The sequence below is a fragment of the Lygodium microphyllum genome, chromosome 14, assembly GCF_053477565.2.
Source record: "Lygodium microphyllum isolate KBCC chromosome 14, Lygodium_microphyllum_v1.1.10, whole genome shotgun sequence".
NCBI classification, from domain to species: domain Eukaryota; kingdom Viridiplantae; phylum Streptophyta; class Polypodiopsida; order Schizaeales; family Lygodiaceae; genus Lygodium; species Lygodium microphyllum.
The window spans coordinates 49,798,184-49,814,489 of NC_141148.1; the positions used below are offsets into that span (position 1 = coordinate 49,798,184).

Genomic DNA, 16,306 nt, shown 5'->3' on the forward strand with positions numbered 1-16,306 from the left:
CATGTGCTATCTTTACTACGTCTTTTCTTAGGACCCATTTTGAGACAAATATATTGGAAAACTATATTAAGCCTAGCTTGACAGATTCAAAATTTTATTTATTCCCATTTGAAGGGCTAAACACATATTAAAACAAGTTCCAATTCATGGAAAGTTGAGTTTAAAAGTTTGAAAAGCATAAAGTTTACTCTCCATGAATCAAGCATACAATTATACCAACTAGTTTGAGCTTAAAAAGTTAATTATACATATTGGAATTTGAAGAACAAATAAGTTATATTAGCGATTTCAGCAAAGACCTACATATTGGGTTGTATCCGCAACACACATAACTTTAAGATCATTTGTATTGGAAAAAAGAGTCTCTTTTCAAATATATATCCAAGCCTTTGGAAAAACACTCTATCTTCTATCAAGTCACTAAACCAAGGTTAAATGTTTGACCAACCCTTAGGAAATACATTTTTATACCTAATAGGTTAGTAAACCAAAGATCTCACTCTTCTTTTTTGAGTATGCTAAATGCATGCACTCAAACGCCCACTAGGGGGAGCGCCTCCCCTCCAGATATTAGTGATGAAACAATGTAAGCATCTCCTGTGGGACACCAAGGATAATATGCTAGCCAAGCAGACGATGAAGTTTGATCACAATTGGGATGTTACTTTGTATAGCAAGTGGCACCATATGAATAGTTGATTTAAACCATAGCTATGGCCCTTATCTGCATCCATATGTTTGATGGGATGTGGCTGATGCTTTATGCTCAAAACATGTAAAATCAGACTACATCTCAGCTGCACATGACATTATCATTTTGCATCCTTTCTAATGATCTTGCCTTTCCCTTAAGTCATCCTTAAGACTATACGAACTTAGTCAAAGTGTTCATCAAGAACAAAGTGTTGTATAAGGACAATGAAATTTGTGAAAGATACAAGTGACCAATCATTCTTATACAAGCTGAGTGTCATTCACAATGAACTTAGTCAAAGTGTTCATCCACAACACACTTACTGCACTTTTAGGATTATAGAGTAAATGTACGACATGCTGTACCACAGTACCAGCATTATGATGATGAGTTGGGGTATCTTAATGTGTTTCGAGGTGCACTAATCCATGGAGTCCCAGCCACAGCAAATCGCCACAAAGCTGCAACATCATGCGCTGCAGCATAGTCTATGCCCACTCTCGGTCCTACCAATATCTTGTCTGGAGCTGGGCCATCTAAAACTTCCAGCCCACCTGATCAACAAAACGGACTGTCAATAATTAATAGATTATACCTGAAACAAGAAAAAGCACATCACTGGAGAAACATGAAGAACCAAACCTTTTTCACTATTTAGTTGAACTGAACTACGGTGTTTACCACAAAGTTTTCATCTCAGGAGTATAAGAAAATAGCACTTGGCCATATCTAGTCATTCAGCCCGTCAGCAGGAACAATGCATATTAAAGTAATGAACATGAAAGATGATAAGCTATGGCTCACAAGACTGAATTAAACTTTGCCATTTGACCTTCACACAATAACAACAGTTCCAGAAGTAGAACAAAGTTGCGAATCCATCATCACTCAAGCTTACACTTTCAATTTCCTTCCATTTAGTATTCCTCAATAGACTAGCAGGAAGTAGAAGATCATCATCACCATTACGCATGACAAACTTTCACTGTTCATATTCTTCCACTAAATATTCCTCCATAAAATAGTCAGAGTAGGCGATTGTCATCATTATATCTAACACCATCATTACTTTCTTTGGTCACCAGACAAAACGTAAAAGTAAGGGCCCAACATCCATTTTTCAAATGCAAATTGATAGATGCTGGAGCCTAAGTGGACCAACCATATCACCTTGCTCGTTTAAATTACAAACAATTTTCAAGTACACATGCTTGAGAAAAGCCATCACAAACTACATCAACTGCTACTTTGGGAGGATTGCTCACTCTACAAACTGTTGGAACAGGACTGAGCAAACCACCTTTGTGCTGTGGATTGATGCTACTACCAATGATTGCAAACATGCAGAAACACAAGTAAAAAACATATTAAAGGATGCAGCAAAGAAATGTAAATGGGGACTCAAATTGTTTCACAAGTATGAAGGGGGTGAAACTATGATGAAAGCCTCACATAATGTGGTCAGTGAATTTCTGATATTGTAGAAAACCAATAGAAGCTTCTGTAGTCCAAAAATAGAGCGCAAGCTCCAGACTTTGTTCAAGACTATTTACATCCTCAATGGATGCAAATGCATAAAAAGAATGGTGAAATGTAGAACAAATGAGAAATGGAGGCAAACCTGCAGTGTAGAGTGGATGATTGGACCAATCCGTTGTCAAACCAAGCGCCTGACCAACCTAAAATATCGATGTCCAAATGAATGAAAGGTGCAACAAGGCACAAGGGCATCTGAACAGGGAACTTCAAACAAATCACATTTCATTGCATTGCATAAATGTTAAACTACCCCCACCAAAAAAAAAAAAGATCGGGCACCTTCAAGACAATGAAACATTACAGCATGTTTGTGAATTTCACCTATCGCGATTTGCACATTGATTGGGAAATCTCAAAGCACCCTCACTAAATATGCACACGTTCATGTGAAAGACAGCAATTTTTAGTTGAATTGCAGGAAAGAAAAGTAAAAAGACATTATGACGAGCCCAAGTGCTCAAAAGGTAAGATGCAAGGCAAATGTTATAGAATCTAAGCTTCATATGGGACCAAGGTCAGTGGAAAAGGGTCCAACCACCCAAGGTTGGTGGACAATGGAGCCCCAATCTATACTTTATCAGTTTGACCACTTTTACAAGTCTGTCCCACAGGGGTGTAATGTGTTAGAGGTTTTTGGCTAGTTGATCAATGGACAAATTTTGCGAGTCTAAGAATAGGGAGGTCACAGGTGATTGCATCATCTTACAGAATTGTGTTGGAGTTCACTTCTGAACTGAATCTTTTTCTTGCCTCATATCATGGTATATCTTTGTCGTGATAAGTCATGGTCAGGACATCTTTACTTGGTAACCTAGATGAGATCCAAAAACCTTGCACCTCAATGACATGCATGGCAAAGTCATGTCAGATCTGAGTACTTACGGAAAAATAATAATCTTGCAATGATTATATCACAAGCAACAAAGTGAAATTAAACAAGTGGCAGCAAGACACACAAGACCGCAGACAGACCAGGATGGAACCTACAAACCTGAAAACGCACAGTAGGAAGAGCAATAAATGCAGTCCTCAACACACGAGAAGCTGTCCATCTCATTAGAAAACAGGAAAACTGCAAACACGGGCTGGTTGAAAAACACAGGGTGCTGATCATGAAACATAGACTGTACAGTGCAGAAAACAGGTTGACTGGCAAGAAGAAGAGTCGCCCAAGCAGTGGGAATAGTGCACAACAGTTAAACGCAGGCACAATCAGCACCCAAATGAGGTAAACATAGACTTGCTGCAGAAAACAGCACCAAAAACTCTTAACATGGACGTCTCATACCATGTTAGGATAGGGGGCATCAATGGAGGCATGATAAATTGCTGTAATAGACTGCACAAACATGAAAGAAAGGAAGAGCATTGCAAAGAACAAAAGAACTTGACAAGAATATGCTTGAGAAATGGAATTCATGTACCAAGTCACAAGACAAACAGCACAAATCTTGGGCTCCCAATCACTGGCAATAGGCACGGTCCCTGTCTCTCAACTGATATGCAAGTGGAGTGAATGATGACGATTGACTATGGAGGGAGCTACTGCACAAAAAATACCAAAGTGGGTGACCAGTCAGGCAGCCCAAACGGGCATCCAAAATATTGGTGCGCTAGCTGAGAGCTGGCGGCCAAAATCAAGGGGGCTAGCCTCAGCCCTCTTTGGCACAAGACACAAAAATACCCACATAAATATACAAACTCACCCATGAGATGTACAGTTCACTAACAAAGTCTTCATGATGTTGGCGACTCCTTTGATGTCTTTCTCTAATAGCAAGCTCTTGAATGCTTGATCTATGTATGAATTAGGAGGCTTGACATTTAGTTGACAATCTCATAGAGATGAGCAGGTTTATGCATAGCCCAAGCACCAAGCATTGGTAGGCTATGAAGCATATCTTTACTATTTGAGTGGTACTCGGCACCCATTTTATTCCAAGAGGGAATCATTTGTGCCAAATTTACATCTTTTATTGGATTCTTACTAGGCTGGTTGTTATGGCACTCCTGTATCCACAAGTGATTTTTGCTTCATACTTGGCAAGTCATGCCTATCATGGTTGAACAAGAAGCAATCCATTGTGGATGCAGAGTGGTACTTGACACCTGCCATTTTATTCCAAGAGGGAATCATTTGTGCCAAATATACATGCTTTTTCGAATTCTTACTAGGCTGGTTGTTATGGCACTCCTATATCCACAAGTGGTTTTTGCTTCATACTCGGCAACGCATGCCTATCATGGTTGAACAAGAAGCAATCCATTGTGGATGCTACCCTATATTTAACTTTACAGCTAGATGTGGCATTGTAGACTGCTTCTTGCTCAGCCAAGAAATGCACGAATCACCAAGAATGAAACAATTACCACTAGTGGACACCCTCATGTCCAAACAACCAGCCCAACACTATTTGCAAATGCATGCGAGCAAAGAGTAGTGCCTTTAGGATAAAAAAGGCCCAATGTTTGAGTGCCTTTTGAGATAACGAAAGACACGTTTAACTTCTTGCCAATGTGTAGTACCAAGGTTGTGCATAAAGCGTACCAACTGAGAGACTCCAAATTGAATATCTGATCGTGTATTACACAAATACAATAAACAACCAACAGCTTGTTGATGAAGAGAAGCATCAAAAGGTTCTTCTACATCCTCAAGTTTAAACCTATGGCCAGTCTCAACAAAAGTAGAGATAGACTTGCAATCTTGCATCTGAAAACACTGAAGAAGTAGCTCAATATACCTAGAATGCTGCAAAATAATGCCTGCCTCAACTACAGTAAAATGTATGCCAAGATCATAGTTGTCAGGTACAAAAGGTACGGTACGATAAAATATGGTACTAAATGGTACCTTATGATTTTATAAGGTACGGTACGATATTAGTACGAAAAAAATTAACACGATTTTCCTAAAAACCATAAATCATTAAACAATAGAATACATGTTTAAAGTGGAAATAGCAATTTCATTACAAAATAATATGAATACATGAGAATGGACCATCGCCATTGCGATCGCATGGGCTACGCAAAACATGCGATACAACTACAGTCTAGTACATACATGAATGATGATCCATAGATGATGCATCATAGTGGCATCATGCATGTGGATACAAGGATAGTACATACAAAAAAGAAAGACCTATGAATCTATGATGAGGTATCACTATCATCATCATCATCATCATCAAAACCATCTGAGTGCTCATCAAGAGAGTCCGAAGATGACTCCTCAGCATTGGATAATGAGAGACACTCATACTCATCCTCACTGATGAGGTTAACACCATCATCAAATGATGGCTCTCTATGTGGCAATTGTGTAGGCAAGGGAAGGACGTCATCATGAGACACAGGATGTGAGCTACTAAAGGCTTGTCTTACATATGTCTACAAGCCACTCGAACCACCCCTCCTCGATGTTGGAGAGGGCTAAATGACCATGCCCCTACTACCACCTACTCGAACTCCTTGCCCACGCGCACGCTGACTACGAGTGTCACGAGTATCTACTGCTATAAGCTCTCTATAGAGCTCTACAAAAATCATCTCCTCCTTGTCCACCTCCTGATGTATACTCAAAAGAGTGTTGCCCGTCAACTTGAATGTATCAGCATTCACCTACACAATGCACATAAGATTGTAAATGCTAAAGTCTAAATTGTAAAGTATGTCAAAGTTCAAAGTTTAAAACAACAAATTTCAAATTTTATGGTTAAGTGTTTAAACTTTACCTGCTTCAGACTACCCATGCTCATCATAGCCCTCATCATGCATAAGTTAGTGTAGCAATAGACTACTCACTCTAACTGTCGTGTACTAAGTCGATTGCAAATCTTCGTGTGAATGAGAAAATAGACATTCTAGTTTCTCTCATATGCACCTAAAGAGCAATCCTAGGCAAGGACCCTTATGGCTAAGGGCTAAAGGGTCTCCAATGCATATCCAAAGTTTTGCCACCAACATAAAGGCTTCACAAGTGACTCTCTCCTCCAACAAGTGAAAGAAGAAAAAGCCACATGCCTTCTCTAATATGCATAGCATCCTAGCTCCTCAAGCACTACATTGTGGTCATCCACAGGACCACACAAGTCAATTAAGCAAGCTGATCCAAACGAAACTCTCTATCATCCATGACTGCCGGCAACTTGTAGGCCGGATGTACCAATGGAGCAAAACCATTGATGGGCTTATGCATCCATGCCCATCTCCTCTCTGCTATCTCTAAAACATGTACATGTTGTGTCTGTGTGATCATTGTACAAGCACGTGCCTCCACCAATGCTACTCTAAGGAAGTGAACGAGAAGGCCCATTGTGGACCCCTCGCAATTACTCATACATAACACCCTATAAAAGGAAGTCATGACAACGACAACAATACAAACTTTCTGCCAAAACTACTCATTAAGATACAAGCATTGTATGGCTTTGGCCTCCTCTGTCTCATGCTCATCCCACACATTCCATAGAGTAGACACCACCATGGCATAAGGTGGACCGCACCCATAGTGACAGGGAACGCCCGTTCCGGCACATAGGAACGGATTAACGTGTTCCGAGAGGTCCAAGCACAGGAAATGCTAGTGGAATGTTCCAACCCGTTCCTTAGACATTCCAAGGCCGTTCCCTGTTTGGAACAACTGTTCCAGCAACTGACTTTTCTTTTTTAAATGTCGATTGACATTGCGATTCGCTAGCCCAACGTCCCCTATCACTAGCCTACGACTCTCACGCCTCTCCCGCATCTCTTGCATGTGTCATCTGCCTTATGTGACTGCCCCACCTGCCACATCTGCCCTGCCTACTCCCGCCTGCCTCTCTTGCCTGTCTAGCCTAACTTCTGCCCGCAATTAGGTAAGGTTCGAGGAATCTCGTGTTGAAATTTTGACTGAAATTTCTGCAATTTCATTGAACTTTGGCACATGGACGTTGAAATTTTGGTTGCAAATTTCTACAATTTCATTAAAGTTTACTGATTATTTGTCACATTTATATAAATAGCAGCATTGACATCTATGGGATCTTCATCATCCTCAGTAGGTACTTCGTCAACAACTGAACAAAGTCGAAGCACTACTTGGTCATGGTGGGATGAGGTAGATACAGGGGTGCCATTTAGAGGTGGAGGGACTCGCCCTTGGAAATGCAAACTTTGCTCTTATGCTCGCACTAATGGGGCTGATAAAGTGAGAGCCCATCTTCTACGTGAGGAGGGGAAAGAGGTGCGTTTTTGCACCAATGTATCAATTGAGAAAAGGCAAGAGTTACTTGACCGCATAGCCACTTCTATGGGGATTCACATGCCAGGAGGACGCTAAATATAGTAGTGGATCCAACAACAAGGACTCCAAGGTCAACAGGGCATGGTGCTTCATGCAGAAGACCACCAGGATTAGTGGCTACGCAACCTCCTCGTGGGCCATCAGTGGCAACAGGTCGTGGTGTTAGACAAAGTTCATTCCACACTTCATGGGAATCAAAGAAAAAAGAGGAAACAGATGCAACATTCAAATCAATCAAGTCACTTTTTTTTTAAAATATGGTGACAAAGATTGCAAAGTATGGACCCACATATAAGCCCCCTTCATCAGAAACTATCAAGACTACATTGCTTCAAAAGGAAAAAGCAGCCATAGAGATTGCAACAACAAATATTCATAATCAATGGCCAAGAAATGAAGTGACATTGATAGCAGATGGATGGAGTGACACACCATAGGTCCATACATGGTGTTGTCACATATTCTCGTGGGATTGTATACTTCATTGGTAGTCATGATGCTTCAGAGACTGAAAAGAGTGATGATGTATTGGCATCCGAGTGGTGCGAGACAGTGTAGGCTGTTGGGGCAGAAAATGTAGTGCAATTTGTGGCAAATGGTGAACCTACAAACAGGGCAGCAAGAAACATTTTAATAGCAATGTATCCACATATCACCTTTAGTCCATGCATGTCGCGCTACTTGAATAACTTCTTAAAGGATATTGGGGACTTGCCATGGATTGCATCTCTTGTTGCGAAAGGCAATAAGATTGTTACATTTATATGTAATCATCAATACTTGCATATTGAGTTTCGCAAGAGAAGTGACAAAGAACTTCTCAAATACTCTGATACACGATTTGCATATAACTTTCTTATACTTGGTCGATTGCACTACTGCAAAGGTGCAATTAGGGAGCTATTTGCTAGTGATGAGTATGAAAATTGGACTGGGGCTGCCACTGCTAGTGCTGTGTTATGTAATGCATATGTCTCTAATAGAGATTTTTGGGATGAGGTGAATCGCACCAACCAAATGGTTGATCCTATTATGCACATGTTGAGGCTTGCAGATGGCATGGATCCATGCATTGGGAAGATCTATGAAGGTATGGATCGCATGATTGAGAAGTTGGAGAGTTTAGAACCAAATGCAAACATGTATGAGTAAATCAAGGAATTATGCATCAGCAGATGGAATGAGTATGACTCTCCTATGCATGTTGCAGCATATGTGTTTGATCCTGAGTTTCAAGGAAAGATGCAAGAAAGAGACCTTGAGGTTGTCAAGGCTTGGAACACATTGCTTGCAAGGATTTATCCTAGCCGTGAAATGCAACACAAAATTAAAAATCAGTTCTTTGTGTATCAAAAAACATTAGGGATGTTTGGTACAGAGGATGCACTAGAGGACATGACAAATATTGGGACTGCTTTATAGTGGGAGGACTACGAGGCAAAAGCTCCAGAGTTGCAGAGTTTGGCTATTCGTATTCTTAGCCAAACAATTAGCTCTTCTTGTTTAGAGCAACTATGGAGCTCATTCAATCACATTCACTCAAAGAAGAGAAATTGTCTTGGTACAATGAAGACGAATGACCTAGTTTATGTGAGCTCTAATCTTCTCTTGCTAGCTCATACATCAGTTGCAAAGGTTGATTCTTTTATACGTTGGGAAAAAGATGACGATGATGATAATGATGGTGATGGACAGGATGTTGTTCAACAGGATGAGCATTCAAGCACAGTGGAGCCATCTTCCATGAATCAGAGCACTAAGCAGCTAGCCTTTTGAAACTTTAGAGCATTGACTTGGAAATTGGAGCTCTTGTAACTTGGATCTTTAGACTTTAAAGTTTAGTGCATATTTTGTGTCTTTGCAATACATACTTATTGGACTTGTGCAACATTGTTGATTACAATGTTGAATCATGAATACGACAATCCATTGCTGATTATAATATTTTGAATCTTTATTATTGTTGAAACTTGATTATTATGTCTCTAATTTCACGAATTATAGCTGATATGATCTTTCTCTCTCTAGATTCCAAGACTTAAGTGTTGACTCTCTCTCTTTTTTTCGTAATGGATGTTATATTTATAAAGTACTAAACAACAAACGAGTTACAAAAGTCATGGCAAAGACGCAGAGAAAATTGCCATATGCCAGGGAAGTAAGTCCTCCCGAGGGAGTAAGTCAGAGTGCCGAATGAGATCTATCTGCCAATGCAAGAGACCTTTAAGCCTTACAATATGTCCCTGAACATTAGAGGCTGAATCAAAAAGAAAATCATTCCGAATGGTCCAATTGTGCCAGCTGCCCCAGTATCTAAGAAAGTGAAACAAGATCTTCATATGTAACTATGCCGGTGTGGGGTATTTGGGCCGTACAAAAACCCAATCAAAAGGGCTTAGCGAGAAACCAACCACTGCTCGCCAAACCGCTGACAAGAGTGACCAAATTTTCTTAGCGAGAGGGCAAGAAATAAATCGATGACGGGCCGATTCCACAGTAGTGGTGCAGAAGAAACAATTGCCATTACAGATTCGACGCTTGGAAAGGGCCGATGCAAGAGGAAGACCACCAATCATTACCCTCCAAAGAAAGACCTTGCATTTGAAAGGTGTCTTGTTCACCCAACCCTCCATCACAGTTGCCTTCCACCATGACTGAGATTTCCACAACCCCCATACAGTATTAGCTTTAGTAACCAGCCATTGATGATCTTTAATCAGAAGATGGTACACCTGGTTAGCCGAGGCCTTTTCCAAATTCAACCGACCTGCAAGGACCCAGTCCTGCTAAGGGCGATCCACAGCAAGGGCAAGAAAGGGTTGCCTGCTGTGGAGCACTAACAAAAGTTGTTCCCATAAATCATGGTATCCACGAGGGATTCGAAAAAGCCTCCTGGCAGTACGAAACGATATGAGGACATTACGACTGGCAAGGGTGGCATCTACAACCGAAGTCAAGCCCAAACGTGCTATGCGGTTAAATTTTGGTTTGAGCTCATGTTTGCCTTCCCAAGAAAGTAATCGCGAGGCTGCCAACAATTCCAGTTGAAAAGAGTTAGTATCTAAGCGATCCTCCGCTGGATGCCACCGAGCCTTCTGGAGAACCAATTTCCAGGAACATACCAAATGAGTAAGCAGGGATAAAGAAGGACTAGAAAACCAAGAGTCTGGATTAAGAACATGCCACCAGGAGCTCCGAATTTGGGTATTACCATGCACAAGCCCGTGATCCTCAAGAAAATAACGGGCTATAAAGACCCACGGGTGATGATCCAAGCACATGGCACGAAAAAAAGACCAACAGAGTGCTAGCATATGAGTTTCGGCATCCAAAATAGCCCCACCACCCATGCGTTTGGGGGTACATGCATGTGACCAAGAAATCCATGCAATGCCTGCATGCAAGGAGTCCTTCCATAACATGAAATGAATGTATTGAGTAAGAGCATTCAATGTAGTAGTAGTCCAAGGCAGCAATTGCAAGAAATATGTGAGCATTGGCAACATAATTGTCTGAGCCACTTTAAGGCGAACATGGAAGGGCCAAGCCTGCGACTTCCAATACAGAAACTTAGCTGCCAGTTTTTGTGAAATCCATTCTAGTAGTTGCTTTGGCCGAACATCAACACCCAAAGGGTACCCAAGATGCCTAACAATGGAACCACGAGGAACAACCATTCCCTGCCAGTCCAATGACTGCAAATCTGACTCCGTGCAATTGAGAATGACTGATTTCAAAGCATTGATATGAAGACCTGAAGCATGACCAAAGAGAGTCCAAACATCTAACGCTTTGCGAAGATTATCCTTGTCCGCACGCAAAATCATAAAGCTGTCATCAGCCAAGGATTGACTAATGAAGTGCTATCCAAAAGGAAGAGACAATCCAGCCAACTGAGTAGAAGCTGCCATATGAGATAACATCGACAGAACCGGATAAGTCGCAATGGCAAAAAAAAGAGGACTCAAAGGGCAACCCTGTCTCATAGAGCGTGCAAGGACAAATGGTTCGGTAACACCACCATTTAGCATAACTCGCGAAAAAGCCGCAACGCTAATGGTGTAGATCAAACGAGACATCTGAGTACCAAAGCCCATAGTAGACATAAGTTCTGCAATGAAAGACCAGTCTAAATAATCAAAAGCCTTTTCCAAGTCCAATTGAATCAATACCACCTCCTGATTAGAGTGCCTTGCATAGTCAATAGCCATTTGCACGTTGAAGACATTATGCAGAATGTTTAGGCCCTTAATGAAACCATATTGAAGAGGATGCACAATGGTAGGAAGATGCTTATGGAGCCGATTCGCCATCACTTTGGAAAATATTTTATACATCAAACCCATCAAAGAAATTGGTCGCCAATGTTTCAGCATTGACGGCGAAGGCACTTTTGGAAGCAGTTTGATAAGACCTTTCCATGAGAAAGGCATGAACCCCGTTTCCCAAACATGCTGAAACATAGCCGTCAATGGTTTCACCAGTTGGGTAGCAAAAACCTCAAAGAATTCATTGGTGAGACCATCCCAACTGGGACTTTTATCCTTGGGCAAGTGTAACAAAACATCCATAACCTCCGCCTCACAAATATCTATCTCCAAAGTAGTTTGCATGTCATGTGGAACCTAATTGCGGACCAAATCATAGAAAACTAAGCGGGCATAAGTAACTTGGTCAGAAGGTGAAGGAGCAGAACCAAGAAGGTCTAGAAAATAATTCTTGCACATATTCACAATAGTTTGAGGATCAATGACCATTTGACCTTCTGCATCCTGGACTCTAGTCATATTCTCTCGAGCAGGAGATGCATGTAAAGCTCGAAAGAACTTATGAGTCTAACAAGCACTATCTTGCAAATTCTCAGTCAAATTTTGCAATTTGGCCTGCTGATAAGATTTCAACTGAAACTCTTTAATAAGATCAGCCAAACGCATAGCCAGTGGCAGCAGAAATACATCATCTGGAGTCTCCACCAGTAGAGAACGAACCAAAGCTCGTAATTCCTCCGCTGCTTGTCGGTGCCGCCGACAAAGAGAGGCATGATGGATCCCATACTGCCGAACAACCCGCTGCACATTAGAGAGCAATCGTTCAAAGGAAGCATTGCCCTCAGAGGAAAATTCCAATAAAAATCTATCAATCAATTGCTGCATATAACCGTGAAAGATTGAATGCTTCAGATAAGACGAGTTGAAACGCAAAGGGAGTCTATCCAGAAATTGCTTAAAAGATGCAATGGGTTATGCAAGCATCTCAAGCTGTAGAGGAAAATGGTCCGACAAGGCATATTGCTGCAACACTTTCATTTCCAGTATCTCACGAAGAAAAGCATCATCCTGCATGATGTACATGCAGTCCAACCACAACCATGTAGTTGTATCCTACGCAGAATAAAAAGTAAACCTTGAAGAAGAAGGGTGCAACCATGACCAGAGATCTTGCTTAAGTACGGCAAGAGCAAACGCATTCCACACACGGCTTTCCGGAGCGTCCATCACCGAATGCTCTGATGTGGACTGTGAAGAATCAACATACATATTAAAATCCCCCATCAAAAAACCCCGTCTGCCAAGTGACAAGGAGGTCTGCAAAGTATTCCAAAGATCCCGGCGGGATAAAGGATCATTTGGAGCATAGAGGCCAAGTAACCATAAGATCTCTCCTTCAAATAAAACTTCAATCACCATAAAACGACCATGTACATCATTTTTAATAAGAACAGGCTGATATTTCTCATGTACAATCATAAGCACACCAGAATAAAGCATGGCATGTGTCCCTGCATAAAACAAGTGAAACCCCTGGCAATCCACAACTTTTCCTGCTTCACCGTAACTCTTATGCTCAACAGCACACAAGACATCCCACTGATTCTCATGCAATACGGTCCACATGGCATGTTGCTTATTGTGAGAACAAATGTCTCGCACATTCCACGTGGCTATCTTCATGTGTAGTCAAAAAAGAAAATCAGGAACGAGGCAAAGCTTGCCTCGATTTAACCTTTTCTGCTAGAATGTCAAGGACTCCCTCATCCAAAAAATCAGCCAACACGGCAAAAGAGTTCTGACGGCCAGATTTAGAGGTAGACGGTGTATCCACTATCTTGGGGATGGAACGGGGATAACGACAATCCCATGGGGTAATCACGTTACCTCTAGCATCAAAAGCCAACTTAACAGGTGGGCCCTTCGGACCATCCGTATGTACTTTCCTAGTAGGCTGATGGCGAGGAGCAGAAGAAACCATAGCATGAGCAGTGTGCTCTAAAGACAACATTTCTTTCCTGCGCGTATAAGTACGCAAGGAATATTGTGAAGCATTAGGCACAATCTCCGCCATGCCAGCATCAAACCTTTTACCTTTTTTTGCATGTACATCTACCCAATCATTGCCACGAGAATCCAAACCCGAAACATGTTGTTTACCTTTATCCAAAACTTTAGGTGGCTAGGTTGCATCCTGCGACGAAGCATCAAGCACCATATCTTCCATGGGAGGCAAAACATGCTCAGCATCTGAAGTCGGTTGCTTCACTGGGCATTTGGCCATAAAACGCCCCAATTTTCCACACGAAAAACAATGCCCTACAAAGTTACCCCATTTCAAACGAAAGTGCAAAGGATCCACGCCAGAGCAATTAAGACGTAACCAAGCAGGCCTTTTCCGAGCAATGTCCCATAGCATACACAAACGGTTACGATCATGGCCTTGAGGCTCGAGGGAACCAAAACAGTGCCCACAACGGCCATGGCATCCTTTAACAATGGCCAATAGACAACCGGACAGTTTTCCACTTCAACCCACACCGGGCATTCACATTGAAGCAGGCGCTGAAAATCTGCCATTGGGCACCATGGCACAAAATGGACCAAACGGCGATCAAAGAACAATGGCATTTTAGACAGCAAATCGGCACGATGCTTCTCAAATTTCAACAGCACCTCATAAAAGCCTCAGGGCCCGACAAAAATCTCTTCAACACACTCCCCTTTTAGTAGACTTTGCAGCCACTGGTGAAGATGGGAAATCACTGGGATTCTACCAGTGAAGAAGAGTATAACAGCACGTTCATAAAACACTGAGAATGAGCGCAAGACATTTTTCGGGTCCACAGTGGCTTCCAGAACATCTTCAATTCCAGAGTCAGAAAATGCTTTATGATTATGTTGAACATAATCACCAAGTAGAGTGTTGGCAAACTCCAACAAATGCTCCCAGTCAACGTCCTGAGAATCCATAGAATCAGAAGCAACCTGAGCATAAGAACATTCCTGATGATCCATTGTATCTTCCGAAGTATGCTTGGTGCGTTTGCCCGCAAGCTGAAAGTCAGGACCAGGTGGCATCTCCTCTGTTTCAAAATCCAGACCAAGGGTTGCCACCATTTGGTCGACAAAGTCCATGTCCAGACCAGCCATGTTGTATCACCACTGTAACATCTCTCTCTCTCTCTCTCTCTCTCTCTCTCTCTCTCTCTCTCTCTCTGCGTGTCATCCTTGCGCAGGGGCCATGCTAATCTTCTCTGTATCGTTCCAATTTTATCAAATGTCTCCGAAGAGACTACTCTCTCTCTCTCTCTCTCTCTCTCTCTCTCTCTCTCTCTCTCTCTCTCTCTCTCTCTCTCTCTCTCTCTCTCTCTCTCTCTCTCTCTCTCTCTCTCTCTCTCTCTCTCTCTCTCTCTCTCTCTCTCGGCACAACAACATGCACATTGCAAGCACCCACGGGCACTAGACGCAGTGATGATGGCTCGCAGAGCAACAGCTGAAGTATACGTGTTAATTGGATAGCTGGCGGAGCATGTCGAAGTGACTAGGTGTGCAGCACGTGAGTAGTAAAGAAGCAATTGCCTGACAAAAGCAGTGGGGCACAGATCCGATAGGGGACGGGGGTGCAGTGAGTAGGTGACGGCGCAGGTCCAATAGTCAACGGGGACGGGGGCGCAAACAGTCGACAAGTAGGTCAACAGAGTGAGATGTCGAGGGCAGGACTCGATGTCGACGTCGGGGGCAGGACGAACCCCACACTGGTCTGAGGGAGATCTCCCGCAGTGCACAGGGCAGGAAGCACGTCACCAGGTCAAGGGGGAGCCATATCTGCCATCGCTTCTCTCTCTCTCTCTCTCTCTCTCTCTCTCTCTCTCTCTCTCTCTCTCTCTCTCTCTCTCTCTCTCTCTCTCTCTCTCTCTCTCCGTAAAAGGTAATTGTATTAATTACGAAAAAAATACAAGATTACTTGATTACAAGATACATGACGACAATCCAAGCCATCATGTGAAGAGGTTCTAAGAACTACAAGTTACAATGTCATGGCAAGGATGCGGAGGAAATTGCCATATGCCAGGGACGGAAGTCCTCTGTAGAGAGCAAATCAGAACGATGGAGAAGAGCTAACTGCCAATACAAGAGGCCCTTAAGCCTCACAATATGCCGCTGAACATTAGAGGCGGAGTCAAACAGAAAAGCATTTCGAATGGTCCAGTTATGCCAACAGCCCCAGTATCGAAGAAAGTGATACATGAGCTTCATATGTGGCTGTGCGGGCATAGGGTATTTGGGCTGGCCAAAAACCCAATCAAAGGGACGCAGGGTGATACCAACCACCCCTCGCCAAACAGCCGACAAAAATAACCAGACTTTCTGAGCGACGGGGCAAGAAATAAATCGGTGGCGGGCGGATTCCATAGTAGTGGTGCAAAAGAAACAGGTGCCATTGGAGATTCGTCGCTTGGAAAGAGCCGAAGCAAGCGGAAGACCCCCAATCATCACTCTCCAAAGAAAGAC

At 42.4% G+C, this 16,306-nt stretch overlaps 1 protein-coding gene and 1 non-coding gene across 6 annotated transcripts in view; both read right to left on the reverse strand.

Annotated features, from left to right (window-relative positions):
* Window positions 1–887: 887 nt before the first annotated feature.
* The window catches only part of LOC148025589 (DNA-3-methyladenine glycosylase (MAG)), a 122,557-nt gene continuing 107,138 nt past the window's right edge, over window positions 888–16,306 (reverse strand). For 2 of the 5 annotated variants that reach the window (XM_087692806.1, XM_087692802.1), the window contains 2 exons: window positions 2,316–2,373; window positions 888–1,248 (listed from right to left, as the gene is read on the reverse strand). In XM_087692806.1, coding sequence (XP_087548932.1) covers window positions 1,073–1,248; window positions 2,316–2,373 — 234 coding nt within the window. In that variant the 3' untranslated portion in view covers window positions 888–1,072. Of the gene's footprint in view, window positions 1,249–2,315; window positions 2,438–16,306 lie in introns of all 5 variants that reach the window. The other 3 variants (XM_087692803.1, XM_087692805.1, XM_087692807.1) reach the window with 3 other exon arrangements.
* Window positions 14,985–15,087, reverse strand: LOC148025590 (U6 spliceosomal RNA). The gene has a single exon (XR_015693211.1). It is a non-coding gene; the product is annotated as a U6 spliceosomal RNA (small nuclear RNA).